General features: G+C 41.0%; 1 protein-coding gene across 5 annotated transcripts in view; it reads left to right on the forward strand.

Moving 5' to 3' along the window:
- The window catches only part of KANSL3 (KAT8 regulatory NSL complex subunit 3), a 41,418-nt gene that overhangs the window by 17,956 nt on the left and 5,232 nt on the right, over positions 1–18,230 (forward strand). For 3 of the 5 annotated variants that reach the window (XM_043982834.1, XM_043982833.1, XM_043982837.1), the window contains exons 6-21: positions 539–670; positions 1,066–1,182; positions 4,697–4,798; positions 4,908–4,979; positions 5,905–5,979; positions 6,197–6,354; positions 7,476–7,539; positions 7,979–8,179; positions 8,645–8,801; positions 10,183–10,260; positions 11,884–12,075; positions 13,487–13,571; positions 14,225–14,379; positions 14,616–14,725; positions 15,032–15,254; positions 15,773–15,906. In XM_043982834.1, coding sequence (XP_043838769.1) covers positions 539–670; positions 1,066–1,182; positions 4,697–4,798; positions 4,908–4,979; positions 5,905–5,979; positions 6,197–6,354; positions 7,476–7,539; positions 7,979–8,179; positions 8,645–8,801; positions 10,183–10,260; positions 11,884–12,075; positions 13,487–13,571; positions 14,225–14,379; positions 14,616–14,725; positions 15,032–15,254; positions 15,773–15,906 — 2,055 coding nt within the window. The remainder of the gene's footprint in view (positions 1–538; positions 671–1,065; positions 1,183–4,696; positions 4,799–4,907; positions 4,980–5,904; positions 5,980–6,196; positions 6,355–7,475; positions 7,540–7,978; positions 8,180–8,644; positions 8,802–10,182; positions 10,261–11,883; positions 12,076–13,486; positions 13,572–14,224; positions 14,380–14,615; positions 14,726–15,031; positions 15,255–15,772; positions 15,907–18,230) is intronic. The other 2 variants (XM_043982835.1, XM_043982836.1) reach the window with 2 other exon arrangements.

Raw genomic sequence — 18,230 nt, forward strand, 5'->3', positions numbered from 1 at the left:
GTACACAGTTTCTGATCATCTTTCTTGAGCCTTTCTTTTTTTTCTTGACCCTATGTCAGATCATTCTATTTTCTGTTGTCCAGTTTTTTTTTTAGTATTTTCAAAATTGTTTTTCTAAAAGCTGTTTACCTTTAAAAATACCCTGTCTACCATGTGAATCATTGACCTTCATGGGTGGCATGGAAATTATCACAAACCCTTTCTTCATTTGAGTCATTTTACTGCAGACATTAGCATTTATATAGATATAAGACCACCTTTTAAGTTTACATTAAAATTGGCTACAATTGAAACCATAATATGTATTTGAGAGTAGACTGTTTTACCACAGGAGTAACAACATTTTATATCAGTCACATGCTGTAGCTGGTGGTCTACATATTTTATTCTTAAGGGAGTCCTAGGTACAGATAGTATTAGATTAAAATGTCTGAGAAGCTGAGATTTATTTCAGACAGCAGGGCTTCAGTTTTCTCTCAGTGACAAGAGGCCTCCCACTCACACAATATTAACATTTCTTTTTGGTCTATTCTTTTAGATACCAACCTTGATTGACCGGATGTTGATGTCATCTACCACAAAGACTGGTGCTGCAGGAGCTGAAGCCTTGTCTCTTCTGCTCAAAAGGCCCTGGGACCCTGCTGTAGGAGTGCTTTCTCATAACAAACCAGTAAGCTGGACAACCAGTAGTTTATTTTTTTTTTCAGTAACTTATTTTAAAAGTGTTATTGATGCCTTTTGTTTTCCTACACTGCAGTCATTTCCCATTCATCCTCTCCCCCATGGCCATCATTTCCTCCCCAACTCTCTCTTGTAACAAATAAAGAAAACTGACATAGCAACTGCCCTGAGGACTTATTTTATATTATAAAGCCCAGTTCTATGGTGAGAAAATTACAAAGTTTAGATTAATAAACTTAAGGAATTGTGTCTACTTAATCCACCTAGCACTACTATCAAATAAATTGTCCTTTTATTAAAAGGGGAGAATAGTGGACTCCTTGAGACTTGAAAGGGCAAACAACTTTTACTTATCTGTAAGTGGATGGGGTTCTTTCTCCTTAGAGCAAGCTCCCTGGATCTCCACTGATTCTTATTGCCTCCTCTGGTCCCTCGAGCTCCATGTTCCCTACCTCTCGAAGACACCGCTTTTGGCAGTCACAACTCTCCTGCTTGGGCAAGGTATGTTGTGGACATGGTAACCTTGCATATAAGATCTTTGAAGAATAAGGCAGAAAAACTGGGGGGTGGGTGGGTGGTGAAGAGTATTTTTGATGATATTTTCTAGAGATCTGGACTTTAGTGGGGAGCTTATTTCTACTTTGGTTTCATGTGAATATAGAAATAGTGCTAATGAAAGATTGTTGAGATTTGGGTTAGGATTTGGCTAGGCTTTGAGAAGAATTGAAGAAGGGATCTCAAAATTTGCCATTGTATATTGTCTCCCCCATTTAGAATTTTATTTTTGCCCAATTACATGTAAAAACAATTTTTAATGTCCATTTTTAAAACTTTGTACTCTATATTCTCTTCCTCATTCCCCCCCCCCCATTAAAGCATGCAAGCAATTGAATATAAGTTTTACATGTGTAGTCATGCAAAACATTTCCAATATTAGTCAGGTTGTGAAAGAAAACAGACAAAAAAACCCTCAAGAAAACTAAGCTAAAAAAAATTATGCTTCAATCTGTACTCATATACCATCAGTTCTTTCTCTGGAGATGGATCACATTTTTCATCATAAGTCCTTCAGAGTTGTATTGGATCATTGTATTGCTGAGAATAGCCAAGTCATTCACACCTGATCATCGTACACTACTGTATTACTTTGTACACAGTACATTTCACTTTGCATCAGCTCATGTTAGTCTTTTCAGGTTTTTCTGAGAGCATCCTGCTCATCATTTCTTATAGCAGAATAGTATTCCATTATAATCTCATCCCATAATTTGTTCACCATTCCCTAATTGATGGGCGTCTCCTCAATTTTAAATTCTTTGCACCAGAAAAGGGCTGCCATAAATATTTTTTGTATATATAGGTCCTTTAACTTTTTGTTTTTTATCTCTTTTTGGATACTGACCTAGTACTGGTATTACTAGGTCAAAGAGTATTCGTGATTTTATAGCCCTTTGGCCATTGTTCCAAATTGCTCTGCAGAATGTTTGAATCAATTTACAACTCCACCAACAGTGCATTAATGTCTCATTTTCCCCATATCCCCCACAACATTTGTCATTTTCCTCTGCTGTCCTATTATCCAATCCAATAGGTATGAGCTAAGTACCCCAGAATTGTTTTGACTTGCATCTTTCTAATCAGTAGTGAGTAGAGCATTTTTTCATATGGCTGTAGATAAAATTCTTCATATCTTTAAAAAAAAATAATAAACATTTTTATTTATACTTTTGGGTTCCAATTTTTATCCCTCTTTCCCTCCCTCCTCTCCCCTCCCTGAGGTGGCAAACAATCATATATGGGTTATACATGTATAGTTATGTAAAACATTACCGTATTTGTCATTTTGTACAAGAAAACTTGATTAAAAGAAAAAAAATGAAAGAAAGTGAAAAATAGCATGCTTCAGTCTGTTCCAACAATATCAGTTCTTTCTTTGGAGGTGGATAATGTGTTTCATCAATAGTCCTTTGGGATTGTCTTGGATCATTGTATTGTTGAAAATAGTCAAGTCATTCACAGTTCTTCATCAAACAGTATTGCTATCTCTGTGTACAGTGTTCTCTTGGTTCTGCTTACTTCACAATACATCATTTCATACATGCCTTTCCAGGCCTTTCTGAAGTCATCCCGTTTGTCATTTCTTATAGCACAATAATTCCATCACCATTATTTACCACAGTTTGTTTAGCCATTCCCTAATTGGTGGGCATTCCTTGGATTTCCAATTCTTAGCCACCACAAAAAGAGTTGCTATAAATATTTTTGTACAAATAGATCTTTTTCTCTTTTGGGGGATGTCTTTGGGATGTAAACCTAACAGTGGTATTGCTAGATCAAAGGGTATGCACAGTTCTATAGCCCTTTCGGCATAGTTGCGAATTGCTCTCCAGAATGGTTGGATCTCTTCATATCTTTTGATCATTTATCAATTGGGGAATGGCTCTTATGTTAATAAATTTGGCTCCATTCTCTATGTGTTTGAGAAATGAGCCGTTTGTCAGGCAAACTTGCTTCAAAATTTTTTCACAGTTACTATTGCTAGCTGTTATTTCCCTCTATCCTATTCCTCCACATGATATTTATGCTATTCTCTTTCTCCTTTCACCCTGTCCTTCTTCAAAAGTGTTTTGCTTCTGAATGCCCCCTCCCCCAATCTGCTCTCCCTTCTATCTCCCAACCCCTCCTCCCCATCCCCTTCCCCTCCTACTTTCCTGCAGGGTAAGATAGATTACTATACCCATTTGAGTGTGTATGTTATTCCCTCTTTGAGCCAGTTCTGATGAGAGTAAGGTTCACTCACTCCCCAGCACCTCCCCTATCTTCCCCTCCACTGCATAAACTTTTTCTTGCTTCTTTTATGTGAGATTCCACCTCTCTCAGTGAATTCTTCTCTTACCCTATAATTTTATTCTTTTAAAGATATCATCCCTTCATATTCAACTCACACTTGTGCCTTCTGTCTAAATATACGCCATCTGCCCTAATAATGAGAAAGTTCTTATGAGTTACAAGTATCATCTTCCCATGTAGGAATGTAAACAGTTTAACCTTTTAATATCCCTTATGATTTCTTTTTCCTCTACCATTTTTATACTTCTCTAGAGTCTTGTATTTGAAAGTAAAATTTTCTATTCAGCTCAGGTCTTTTCATCAAGAATGCCTGATCTTTCATTGAATGCCAGTCTTTCATTGAATTCCCATTTTTTTCAAACCTTGAAGGAATATACTCAGTTTTGCTGAGTAGGTGATTCTTGCTTATGATCCCAGTTTGTTTGCCCTCCGGAATATCATATTCCAAGCCCTCTGATCCTTTAATGTAGAAGCTGCTAAATAATTGTTATTTTGACTAGCTCCACAATACTTGAATTGTTTCTTTCTGGCTGCTTGCAATATTTTCTTCTCGACCTGGGAGCTCTGGAATTTGACTATAATATTTCTGGGAGTTTTCATTTTGGAATTTCTTTCAGGAGGTGATGGGTGGATTCTTTCAATTTCTATTTTACCTTCTGATTCTAGAATATCAGGGCAGTTTTCCCTGACAGCTTTTTGGAAGATGATGTCTAGGCTCGTTTTTTGATCACAGCTTTCAGGTGGTCCAATAATTTTCATATTATCTCTCATGGATCTATTTTCCAAGTCAGTTGTTTTTCCAGAGAGATGCTTCCCATTGTCTTCTATTTTTTTATTCTTTTGGTTTTGCTTTATTGTTTTTTGATTTCTCATAAAGCTTCCATTTGCTCCATCCTAATTTTTAAGGAGTTATTTTCTTCAGAGAGCTTTTGTACCTCTTTTCCCATTTGGCCAGTTCGGCTTTTCAAGGCATTCTTTTCCTCATTGGCTTTTTGTACCTGTATTTGTGGGTTCTACTGCCCCAGGAATTGTCTTATAGCATTATTTTAAGGTATTTGGAGGGGTCTTGGGGAGAGCTCAGGCAAGTTACTGCCTTTCCTCTGCCATCTTTGCTCAGCTTCCTTGTACATAGTCTTTATTACTTTGGCACCCTTGTCTTCTGTAGGTAATCCCAGTTGCCACCCATCTCCTAAATAATGGGAGTGGAGTAGGAGTTCTTCAGTGTCTTGAGCACATGATTGGGGCTGTTCGAGGCAAAGTACTGGAGGTAAGAATACTCTCATCTGTCTTCTGTGGCACCGAAGCAGGCCTTGGGCTGGCTCTGCAACTGTCCAGGGACTTGTCTTATTATCTTATCTCTCTCTTTTCTCTCAAAGATACACAATCATTTCCCCCACAAACCTATCATCTTGATTGGCTGGAATACAGGAGCCTTGGTGGCTTGTCATGTAAGTAATTTCTCATTCTTTTTGAGGACCATTCTTTAAAGATTTGGGATGATTTACAGTCCTGAAGTGGAACTTTAACTATAATTATTTGTCTTTGGTCTTACCTTTTGGGTTATCTCCATAGTTTTCTAGCAAAATTAGGGAAATATTTATTTACTATCCAGCATAAGTTTGAATATTGGTTGATATGGATTTGCCTGATATGCTAAAAAGCTTTACCTCTCAAGAATACAAAATAAATATAATTAGTGAAATGCATAATTTAAAAATTTGAACCCATTATTTAGGATGACTGAAGGAAGCAATCCATCTTTTTTATATTCTTTGATCTCAAAAGTAGTATAGAAGAGGGAAGGAAATAGTAAAGGAGTGTTCTTGAGAAAGGAGGAGTAAGGGGGGGGTCATATATTGGATTTAATTACGATTGAAAGGGTTTTTCAACCTTTTTTGGGGGAGGCACTTGGAATTAAGTGACTTGCCCAGGGTCACACAGCTAGTAAGTATTAAGTGTCAGAAAGGGTTTTTAAAAATTGAGGTAGAGAACTCTCTTTTGGAATTCTTCTGATCTCATTTACTAACTATGGAAGAAGTCAACAGCTTAGACTCTATTCTGGGGAATTAGAAGGCTGCGGAATTTATAGCCTCAGTATTCTTCCAGGTTCACCTCCAGGCCAGGTCTTCAGGTTACATGACTATTTACAAAATGATACCCCTTGTATTCCTTACTATTTAATTCAGCAAACATTTATTAAACACCTACTTTGTGAAAGATAATGCCCAATGATGTCATCACTGAAAGACCTAGAGATCACAATGGTGTCTTGGAGGTTAGAACTAATTGGTAGATTGGGTTACTTAAAGAATTCTTGGCTGGCCCAAGCTCCAAGGAGATGAATCCTTACATCAACAATTGTATTATTTCCAGGTGTCAGTGATGGAGTACGTCACTGCAGTTGTCTGCCTTGGATTTCCTCTGCTTACAGTGGATGGACCCAGAGGGGTAAGGATAGGATTAAAATTATGGGTAGTTATTAGAATGGGAAAGGAAAGTCAGGTACCACTACAATCTCCCTCCTATGTTCCATTCAAATAAAGGAATTTTCCTATACCTAAGAAATTTCCTGGTCCTACCCCCCTTTCCTGTATGGATTTCCAGGTAGGCATTTACTGAGTATGTGTTGTTTGGTCAATATATCCTCAAGATTTTCTCTTGTCAGGATGTGGATGACCCTCTCCTCGATATGAAGACTCCAGTACTCTTTGTCATTGGCCAAAACTCCTTACAGTGTCATACTGAGGCCATGGAGGACTTTAGGGAGAAGATCCGTGCAGATAACAGCATGGTTGTAGTTGGGGGAGCTGATGACAATCTCAGGTGGGCACATTTGGGAATGTTTGCTGCTTCTTGTTGGACTACAAAGAGTCATGCAAGAATAGTTCAAGTAAGGTGGAAGAAAATGTCCTCTAAGTGTGGGCTCTTTGTTTCCTTATCCATAATGAGGAAATTGGCCATCTAGGTAGCCCAGTGGATAGAGCGCAGGGCCTGGAGTCAGGAAGATGAATCTTCCTGAGTTCAAATCTGGCCTCAGATACTTTGGAGTAAATTTTTTTTTTTTTTGGCAGGGCAATGAGGGTTAAGTGACTTCCCTAGGGTCACACAGCTAGTAAGTGTCAAGTGTGGCCAGATTTGAACTCAGGTCCTCCTGAATCCAGGGCTGGTGCTTTATCCAGTGTGCCACCTAACTGCCCTGGCCTCAGATACTTACTAGTTGTGTGACCCTGGGCAAATCACTTAACCCTGTTTGCCTCAGTTTCCTCATCTGTAAAAATAAATGTACTGAAGAAGGAAATGGCAAACCACTCCGGTATCTTTAAGATGCCAGGAAAATCTCAAAAGGGGTCACAACTGAAAAAAGACTGAACAATGAGGGAGTTAGAGGAGATGCATTGCTAAAGATTCCTTCTAGCTCTTGATTCTATGATAAATATATTGGGAGGCTACATGGAGTTATAAGTAGATAGAATGCTTAATTAGGAATTAGGAGTCCTCGGGGCAGCCAGATGGCGCAGTGGATAAAGCACCGTCCCTGGATTCAGGAGTACCTGAGTTCAAATCCAGCTTTAGATACTTGACATTTACTAGCTGTGTGACCCTGGGCAAGTCACTTAACCCTCATTGCCTCGCAAAAAAAAAAAAAGGAATTAGGAGTCCTGGGTTGGAGCTCCAGTTCTTCCACTACCAAATGTTGTCATTTCACTGTTCTGGGGTCTTAGTCTCCTCTGTAAATTGAGAGTGTTGGACCTGATTATCTCTAAGGTCTCTTTTAGTTTTACAATTTTGTGAGTGACTTTTAGAGAGATTTGCCCTATTTTTTTTTTTATAACTTATGCTTCTTGTTGTGCTCAGAAAAGAAATCAATCCTAAAATTCCATATCTTTCAGTAGAATTTATTTTAAATAAATGATGTTTTCATATCATTTCCTTCTTTCTCTCAGGATAAGCAAAGCAAAGAAGAAGTCTGAAGGCTTGACTCAGAGCATGGTGGACAGATGTGTTCAGGTAAACAGTTTTGTTCTTTTCTTTCTGCTACATTTGTATCATATCATTCTGGGGGTTGGTTCAATTGAGGGATTAGAAACTTCTTGATCTCATAGTACTAAGTTTTTTCTTTTGGAGCTACTGGGAAATTCAAAGCATAGTCAGGGAAAGAAGAGAAGGAAGAAAAATAGCTTGAAGCAGAAGAAAAAAGTTCAGGTGGAGGACAGTGGTGGAGTACTGTCAGTTTCAGGTACCCCTCAGGGGTGCTACTACTTGGTTTCAGTATTTATTTGTAGACTGACTGATAAGACTTATGTCAGGCTTTGCATGGAAGGGGAATGACCAGTTCATCTTAATGTCAAAAGCAGGATGGAGTTGATAATGGTCTGAAAATGTCCTTGAGATTGTATCCCAGGAATGACACTGATTGGCACTGATAGTCATTTCCTGCTTGAACCAGGATGAAATTGCAGACTTTCTGACTGGTGTGCTCACTAGAGCTGAGGGTCACAGCGGCTCAGAGCCTCGAGATCAGGATGCTGAGAAGAAGAAGAAGCCACGTGATTCAGCCCGCCGGGACTTGGCTTTTGAACTTCCTGAACGGGGAAGCAGGCCTACCTCTCCTGCGGCTAAGCTTCCTGCTTCACCTTCTGGTTCTGAGGTAATGTAGCTTAAGGATAATATGCTTGTATCTGGGCTCATTGGGAAGGGAGCAAGTTGGTAGAAAGTTAGGACTTCTAAGTTTGGTTCTCAGCAAGATGGAAAGTGGAAAGAACACTGGATTTGGAGTCAGAGGACCTGGTTCAAATCATGGCTTTACTATTAATGACCTGTATTATCTTAGGCAAGTTATTTAAACACTGAGGCTTTAGTTTCCTCATCTGTAAAAGGAAGGACTTGTATTTTGTCTCCTCTGGGATCTGTTCTAACTGTAACTCCTATCTCTTGAATCTCTCAAGGCTTCAGGTTTTACATATTCATAAAAAGAAAATTCCTGCTTGTGAGTCCAAGGAGTCTCATGAAATTTTGTGCTTCTCTCTTAACACTACTTAATACTATTGCTTGTTATTGAATTGAGTTATTATAGTCAGATGACATTTTTCTTTCTCTCTCTAACTCCATCCAGGATCTATCAAGTGTATCTAGCAGCCCCACCTCTAGTCCCAAGACCAAAATGGCTACAGTGACCTCTGCCCCCAAGTCTAGCCAAATTGGCGCTGCCCAGCTATTGAAGAGACATGTACAGCGAACAGAAGCTGTTTTGACCCATAAACAGGCTCAAGGTACAGATCCCAGGCCTAATGCCAAAAGGGTTTCCTTCCCATCTTTTTTGTAGTTGTTCCTTAGAATTTGGGTTTCTGAAATGATTGGCCTCCCTAACCATTCTTAGTGTGACATGATCTGAGGATATCATGTTCTCACTCTCCTTTTTAACATTTTAAGGCAGGTTAACTATCTGGGAGAGTCTTGAAATGAAAAGAAGTCACAAAGGGATAGCCTAAAGGGGTGGAAAGTGTGGAAGGATAGTATTCCTTGCTTTGCCTTGTTAATGGCAGGGGTTTTGTGTGCTGAACCTCATATCTTAATTGTCAGCAGGGAAAGCCATTTCCTTGCTCTTCTTATAGACAGCTTCCCTGAGTCACTGCTTACAGAAAGTGGCTTTCCAAAGGGTGAGGCCTGGAGATATTCAGGTTCACTGGGCTCTTCCTTTGCTCTGTGACTTGAGAGTCATGATTTCCATGCTAAACTCAGCGGGGATTTCTGGTGGGAGGGATTTGTGACTGTCCTTAAGATTTGATTTGGGGAATTTTGAAATGTGATTGAAATGAACAGCTTTTGATAATGTGAACACTGCAAAGAATCAATGAAGAAAGAGGAAGAAGGCAAGTGTCAGAGAAGAAATTGCTTAAGGGAAGGGGATAATTTTTATACTAATGATTCCAGCTTTGGTTTAGCCTAGATAGGAGCTGGTATTATGGGAATTGACTGGTTATCCAGGAACATCTAACATGTTCAGAATTTCCCTGGGGGGGTTGCGTGCCTGAAAATAGCAGTTCTTTCCTGTTGTAATTGAACTCACACTGCCTGTCAAACAGGATCATCTCATCTGCTTATGTGCTCTATATTTCTTTATCTGGTGCTTAAGGGTCAGAAGTCAAACCCTATATTCCTTCAAGGCAGTCTAAAAAATAATGCTAACAAGGAACAAAAGAGAAAATCATGTATGTGGGTGAATGTCTGAGAGAAAACAAGTTCCCCAAGTTTCTGTGATAGTGTTTTTGTGCTGTGTGTCTGCATGGTGGCTTTGTAGTTGTATCTAAGTTACTATTAAGTGGTGTTTCATTTTGTTTTTGGCAGAAGGAAACGGTGAGATGTTAGCTGTTACTTCCATTTGGACCATCAGATAGGGCACAGCAATTCAGGGAATGTTTAGAGATTTCTTGCTAATGGACACTGGTCAGTCAGGGAATCAAAATGGGATATTCCTTTTTGTTTAGGGACTAGTTAGTCATGAGTAAGATCAGTAACCTTAGAACCCCATTAATGATGGTTTCAGTCAGCAAGAAGTAATGAGGAGCCATCTTTAGGCCCCATCCTGGCCCTCTCCCCTTCCTATCTTCCTTGGCCGGCTATGATTCTGTAATTCTTTCTGATTCATTCCAGCACAGTTTGCTGCTTTTCTGAAACAAAACATGCTGGTGAGGAAAACTCTTCCTCCCGGCACCTCCTCCTGTCTCTTTGGTGAGTATCTTTCTCTTGCTTGTCTGTCTCTTGCTTTCTCTGCATCTGCTGCTCAACTTGCCTCTCTCACGTAACATTCTAGCCTGATTACTTGCACAAAGTAGGTGCTTAATATTTGAGTTGAGATTGAAGTTTTGCTCTAGTCTTTCCTCTCATTTGCCTTTTGTTGTGTTTCCTCTTACTCCTTCCATCTTTGTGCCCCTCTCCATTATCCTATTTTTTCTCAATGGATTTGTCTCTGTAGAACCCTCTTGCCTTTGCCAATGCCATGCTGCATCTTTCTTATTTTTTCTTGATCTTTCTCCTACTGTCTTTTATTCTCGGTTTCATTTTCTTTTTTCCGTTCATTTTCTTGCTTTATCTGCATGACCCTTTTTTGTCTGCAAGCCTTAGTATATATAAAAAGGCCTGTGTTTCTGTACTCTTTGTTTTGCATGTGCTTTCCTGTTCCCATCATGGCCACTAAAGGAAGCATGCTATTTGCAAGCTTCAGAGCTTTTTAAAAAACCTTCCCTGTCTCTTCTCCAGTCCTTTCCGTTTGAGCTAGTGCATCCAGATCCTGAATGATCCCATCTAGCTCTGATTGTGCTGTGATGGTGATCAGGAGGACATGCTTGTGGTTCTCAGCCAGGATCCTCTCCCTCATGGAGCCCTGATATTGCCCTCTGTGCTTGAATTGGGAAGTGATGGGGTGGGACAGTCTCCTTGAGGAGTGGGCAGCAAACCTCGAAGAATGAGCCAGTCTGTAGAGGCTTTAGGTGAAGGGAGCTTTGGTGAGAGGAGAACAAGGAAAGCTTGGCCATCTTTGTAGATGAGCTCGATTTGGATCTATTCACCAGTTAATGAAGAGAGGCTGTTTTTTATGTTGGAGAGAAACAATTTCTGAAGATGGTTTCGTGCTTTGCTGTTGTCCTGGTCCCTTTGGAACAGGAGCTTTGGGATCCATACTGGAACTCCTCTAGCCTGAGGACAGAAAAGTCGGCTGTTTTTTCAACAGCGAAATTCCTTTAGGTCTCCTACATTTGATAAAGGAAACCCCACAGATTTTAGGGGTCTGGGCAAAACTCATTGTTTCCATGGAAATTTTAACTTTTAGAGGAGGATGGCCTTCTCTTGTTGGACAGGGCTAGTGGCCATATGGTGTGTGATCCTCAGGTATACTGGGGGCCTTCCTCTGGTCCTGCTCACTTCTCTGCCTGGCTGTGCTCTCTGCAATGTGTAATATCCCCAAAGGAACTCTCGATTGGTGATTTGAGGGACAGATGGGAGCAGAGAAGGATGGAGTTGTTTCAGAGACTGGGAAATGCTACCTATGCCTCTTAGTCTCCCTGTCACCCATATATTTTCTTGCTGGATCCAGTGGACCATCACATTCTCCAGGGCTGGGATAGGGATGAGCAGGGATGTAGTCAGGGTGCTACTATGGGGTAGAATCTGAGGTCAGGAACCTGTAGGCAGAATTGACTTTAGGAAGCATCTTGGGTGCAAGGCCTTGGACTTGGGCTGATCGTTCAATTTGAGTGGTGCGTATGTGTGTTATACATGCTTTTGCACCTCTTTGAGGCAGTGTTTGTTGGGCCTTCCTGGGTTGGAGACCTCAAACTGATCTTCTTCACTTTTCAGTTCCCATCTCCTCAGACCAAACAGAAGAAGCTGATAAAGAAGACCTTCGGGGCCAGCTGAAGCGTCAGCATCCTCCTAGCCCTCCTCCGGGTAGCAAGGCTTCCAAGCGAGCTAAGATCAAAGTGACCATTGTCTCTCATGGGGATGGAGCTAGTGGACCAAGTCTTCCATCCCAAGGAGGAACCACAGAGGGCAAGTGTCTAGAGACGCTGTTATTGCATTAATTATACACTTACAGAGAACCCAGACTGCCCAATTTGTGGCTCCTGCTTTGGGGTCTTGTCTTCATTCCAACTTACAAAAAGCCTACAGTGGAAGCAGACATTGGAGTACATGTTGAAGAAACTAGGGAGTGTTCGTTGATCTGAGATTGGAGTTATAGACTGTTAGAATGGACTTTTGAATGGACTTTTAGAGCAAATATAATTTCACTCCTTCATTTTATTATTATTTTGTTTTTGTTTTGTTTTGCTTTTGCGGGGCAATGGGGGTTAAGTGACTTTCACAGGGTCACACAGCTGCTAAGTGTTAAATGTCTGAGGCAGGATTTGAACTCAGGTCCTCCTGACTCCAGGGCTGGTGCTCTATCCACTGTACCACCTAGCTGCCCCGCTTCATTTTATTATTAAAGAAACTAGATTCCAGAGAAGGGAAATGGCTAACCATTAAATTGATATTCCTAAAACACAAATTTGATTATGTCACTCCCCTGCTCAAGAAACTTCAGTGGCTTTCTTTTTCCTCTAGGACAAAATAGGGACTTTATTTGTTATTTAAAGCCCTTCAAAATCTGTTTCCAAACCTATCTTTCTAGACTGATTTCATATTGCCCTCACCCACTCTATGTACCAGTCAGATTGGCATGCTTGCCATTCTTATTATATGAAATCCCATTTCCCTTTTCTTTGCTGCTTAGGCTCTTCCCCATCCCTAAAATGTTCTCCTTCTGCCTCTTGAAATTTCTTGTTCCCCTCAAGACATAGCTCAGGTGGGGCAGCTAGGTGGCGCAGTGGATAGAGCACCAGCCTTGGATTCAGAAGGACCTGAGTTCAAATCGGGCCTCAGACACTGGACACACACTAGCTGTGTGATCCTGGGCAAGTCACTTAACCCTCATTGCCCTGACTGCCCCCTCCCCCCCCCAAAAAAATTCTAAGACATAGCTCAGGTGCCATCTACTTTGAAGCCTTTTCCTGATTCCCCCACTTGTTAGTGTCTTCTGCCCCAACCCCCAAAATTGCTTTGTATTTGCTTTTAACATATTTTGTACTTAATTATTGCTTCCCTTTATTATAATGTAAGTTCTCTCAGGGCAGGGATAGTACTTATTATTGTCTGGCACAGAGTAGGTACTTAATAAAAATATGCTTTGAATTAAATTACCCATGGTCACATAGTTAAGGGTGGAATCAGGACTTGAAACTAGGTTGTCTAGTGACTTCCAATCCAGGGTTCTTTATCACTAAGCCATAGCTCAGTTTAGGGTGGGAATAGTGAGATCAATACGGGTTTCTTGCATTTTCCCAGGGCTCTGTGATTCTGAGAAGTATAGGCAGAAGTAGGCATGATCAAGTCAATATGCTGAGAAGCTGTTGTTGTGCAGTTTCAGGAGGAAAGCCCATTACTGTGACTCGAGGGCAAGCTGCTGTAGGTGCCAAGGAGCTAACAGGACTGCTCACCACAGCCAAGTGAGTCTGTCTAACTTTGTTTTCTTTTAATGTCGTTTTTTTGGTCTCTTCCTGATAGATCACATGAACTGTGTCCTTAGTCATTCAAATTTCTTTTAGATTGCTTTCATCAAGCATTTCTCTGTGGGATAGGACATCTTACATTTGTATCCACAAAAAGTGGAGGCATTTTTTGTTTGAGGATCTTCAACCTTAATACCATTACTCATATCCTTGTTCTAATGGTCTGGCCTCCAGAGGGAGATATAGAAGTCTCCCTTCTATCTTACTGATTTTTATATTTGACTTCATGTCCTATTGGTAGAATTTGGCTTAGGATATTTGTGGGAATTTCGAGAACTTGAGAGTCAGGAGGTGTTATATCTCATCTTATCTCTCTTGTTCCTCACTTGACCCCTTCTTTTTTTTTTGGTGAGGCAATTGGGGTTAAGTGACTTGCCCAGGGTCACACAACTAGTAAGTGTTAAGTGTCTGAGGCCAGATTTGAACTCAGGTCCTCCTGAATCCAGGGCCGGTGCTCTATCCACTGTGCCACCTAGCTGCCCCACTTGATCCCTTCTTTAAAGATTCTTCATTATCTCTGTAAGTCTGTCCCCATCATTTGCCATGCTGAAATTTGGAGAAGTTCTTCAACTCTTTTCCTGTCTCTCTAGATCAAGTGCTGCTTCTGAAGCAGTGTCAGTGAGCCCAGCTTCTTCCTCCATTATTCCCAACAGTACTGCTCCTAGTGCCTTTCACACTCTACAGAGCCGCTTGGTGGCCAGTGGTGGTCACTGTGTGGCAGCCTCCCCTGGCAGCACACTCCCAGGTACTCTGTGCCCCACCTTGTCTTCCTGTGCTTTTTGGTATGCTGTTAGGTGGGGGTTTTGGCAGGGGGGTTCGTGTGTCAGGGATCTTTTTTGGCCCAGCTTATAGGTATAGTAAAGGTTCAGACCAGCAAACAACGATTGGCATGTTAGTTGATGATGAGAGGTGGGAAACCTTTTTTGGGCTAGCCTGTTGCGGCTAAGCCTGTTAACATCAGTGCTGGTCTTCTCATCCCAGGGTCCACATCTGCCAGCAGTCTCCTTCAGGGTCTCAGCTTCAGCCTGCAGGATATCAGCAGCAAAACTCCTACCCTCCCAGCTAGTGCTTCCCCAGGGCCATCCACACAGGTAAGTGTTCAGCAGTTCTGAGATCTACATTGTACTGGGATGGGCAAATTAGGGAAGTGGTTGTCACAGTCGAGTTGGGATTGGGGTCAATAATAGTAATAACAACAATAGTAAACATTTATGTAGCCAGGCACTTTATAATTATTATTTTATTTGCTCTCACAGCAAACCTGGTGGACCATGAGACTCTCAGTTGTTTTTAGAGCTTCTTCCATCCATCCCCTTAACCTTCTGTGTTTCTTGAAAACTCAAAGAATGTCATGAAATGATATTGCCTTTTAATACTTGGGTTTATATATCCCACAGACCACCAGTGTGAAGTTGCCCACCCCTATGCAGAGTTTGGGTGCCATCACCACAGGCACTGGCACCATTGTTCGTACCATTCCTGTGGCCACCACTCTCTCCTCCTTGGGTGCCACTCCTGGTGGGAAGCCTACAGCCATCCACCAACTGCTGACCAATGGGGGCCTTGCCAAGTTGGCCAGTAGCCTCCCTGGCCTGGCTCAGATTTCTAATCAAGCAGCAGGTGAGTCTTGAGGCTTTCTGGGAATGGCAGAGCTGGGAAATCCCAGCTCTTTAGCCTACCTACTCATGTCATATGGGTGAAATGTGACTTTAAATTGAAACCCAAGAGGAATAGGAAGGGATCCTTCAACTGATTTGGCTCCATGGATTTTTGTGTAAAGGACAGAAGTTTTATAGGAGGCAGATGTCATTTATATAAGGAACAGTTAGAACTGTCTAAAAATAGAATGAGCTGCTTTGTGAGGGACTGTGTTTTCCTTGGCTATCAGTATTCAAACATAAATTGAGTGAACCTATGTCAAGGGAAATGGAGAAGGGAGTTTTGCATTGAATGGGAGCTTGGACTAGATTTATCTCCAAGGTCCTTTCCTTTGGTTCAGTGGCTCATCCTCTAAATAGGTCACAAGAACATAGTTGGATAGGTGGGCAGAAAGAAACTGATCAGAAAAAGGAGATGGTGCTGGGAAGACCCCATTAATGGTAGTGGGTTGTAGTAACTTGGATCCATTTTTCCCTTAGGTTTGAAGGCTCCAACCACCATTACAGTAACTCTACGAGGCCAACCCAGCCGTGTCACCACATTGAGCCCAATGGGCACAGGAGCTGCCTCCCTAGAAGAGTCCACCTCTCAGGCTCTGCCTTCTACCCCACAGGTAGAAGGGTTTTTGTTTGTTAGTTTTTGTTTGTTTGTTTGTTTTAGTGAGGCAATTGGGGTTAAGTGACTTGCCCAGGGTCACACAGCTAGTAAGTGTTAAGTGTCTGAGGCTGGATTTGAACTCAGGTACTCCTGACTCCAAGGCCGGTGCTCTATCCACTGTGCCACCTATCTGCCTCCCCCCACAGGTGAGTCTTGACAGTGAGAAAGGAGGTCCCATGTGAGGTGGAGGACATAGACCTACCTAATAATACTAGTGGGATACTCTAGCCATCTGTCTAATCCATCATTCAGCAGCTGTAGAGGAAGGCTTTGCACAGAATATTCTTGCATTTTCCAGTAGCATTGCAGGTCAGGGTTTTATACAGATTTAGACAATAATTTCTCTTTTTGAGTTAAACGTAAGATAAACAGGAAAAAATATAATTGCCTCAAGTTAATCTTTTAAATGAACAACCTTTCAAATTAACAACTTTTTCCTGGCTTATTACACATTATACTCCTTCACACACTCTAATTGGCTATCTTGTTGTTCTTCACACATATTCTATTTCCCAGTTCTCTGAGCTTCATTCTTCAGTTTCTTTTGTGTTTACTTCTTGCTCCTTGCTTCTTTTGAGGATGTTATTATTATGACCTTTATTTGCTCTGATCACTACTGTAAGCTTTTGATGTGAACTATTCTAGATCACAGGGTGGAACTCAGGAAAGCACTCCACATATTGGTGTCACCAGAGAAAACTGGATTTTACTCCAGTCTTGAACATACTTGCTGGGAGCATGGCTTATGGGCACTGTCCATTATTGTGTACTGTGCCTGGTGTGAATATGAAATGAGCTTAGTGGGTGCTGTAGGTAGTGGGTGGTTGTCAGATGACTTCAGAAGCTTTTCATAAGCATCACTCTTCTGAAACTCCTCTTTTGGGGGAGAAGTTGGCTTAATGATTGCTACCTGGTATCAGTTGTGGTTAGAAAAGCAGCACCCTGGGGCAGCTAGATGGCGCAGTGGATAGAGCACCGGCCCTGGAGTCAGGAGTACCTGAGTTCAAATCCGGCCTCAGACACTTCACACTTACTAGCTGTGTGACCCTGGGCAAGTCACTTAACCCCAATTGCCTCACTAAAAAAAAAAAAAAAAAGAAAAGCAGCACCCTTCACCCTCTCTAAGACCATCAATGAGAGGCCATTTTGGGAAATGTTAATGAATTGATGTAAAGAGGGATCTTGGCACTGTCAGTCAGTCAGTACCCATTAGGAGCTTACTGTGTGCCAGGTACTATACTAGATCCTGGGCAGACAGAGACAAGAATGAAACATTCCTAAGGAGCTCACGTTCTGTTTGTTGAAACAACATATGCACATCTATGTAAATAACAGGTAATTTCAGGGTAAGGGCAGGTACACATGAATGAAGCTAAGCTGGGTAGATTCCAGAAAGACCTAATATAGGAGGTGGCATTTGATGTGAACTTTGAAAGGCAGGAATTCTAAGAGGTGAAGATGAGGAGGGAGAGATGCCTTTCAGGTATCAGGGTAGATTAAGACAAGGAGATGGGAAGTAAAACAACAAGAAGGCCAGTTAGGCTGGACTGTAAAGTGTGTGAAGTGGAATAATAATGTAATAAGGTAGGAAATGGTAGCCTGAAGTCAGATTGAGAAGTACTTTAATGTTTTTTTTTTAATTAATAAAGTATTTTTTTTCCCTTTACATGTAAAGATAGTTCTCATCTTTTGTTTATACAAGCTTTACAATTTCAGATTTTTCTCCCTCCCTCCCCTCCCTTCCCCCTCCCCTAGACAACAGGTAATCTGATATAGGTGTTTATATATATATATATATATATATATATATATATATATACACACATATATACACACACACACATACATACATACATACACATAATAACATTAATCCTATTTCTGCATTAGTCATGTTATAAGAGAAAAAATCAGAGCAATGATGAAAAACCTCAAAATAGAAAAAAACAACAGGACCAAAAACAAAAGAAATAGTATGGTTCATTCAGCATCTATACTCCGCAGTTCTTTTTTTTTTTTTCCTTGGATTTGGAGATCCTCTTCCATCATGAGTTCCCTGGAACTCTTCTGTACCATTGCATTGGTGAGAAGAATATAGTCCATCACAGTAGATCAACACTCAATGTTGATGATACTGTGTACAATGTTCTTCTGGTTCTGCTCATCTCACTCATCATCAGCTCATGCAAGACCCTCCAGGTTTCTCTGAATTCCTCCTGCTCATCGTTTCTTACGGCACAATAGTATTCCATTGTATTCATATACCACAACTTGTCCAGC

The sequence above is a fragment of the Dromiciops gliroides genome, chromosome 2 (assembly GCF_019393635.1).
Source record: "Dromiciops gliroides isolate mDroGli1 chromosome 2, mDroGli1.pri, whole genome shotgun sequence".
NCBI lineage: Eukaryota > Metazoa > Chordata > Mammalia > Microbiotheria > Microbiotheriidae > Dromiciops > Dromiciops gliroides.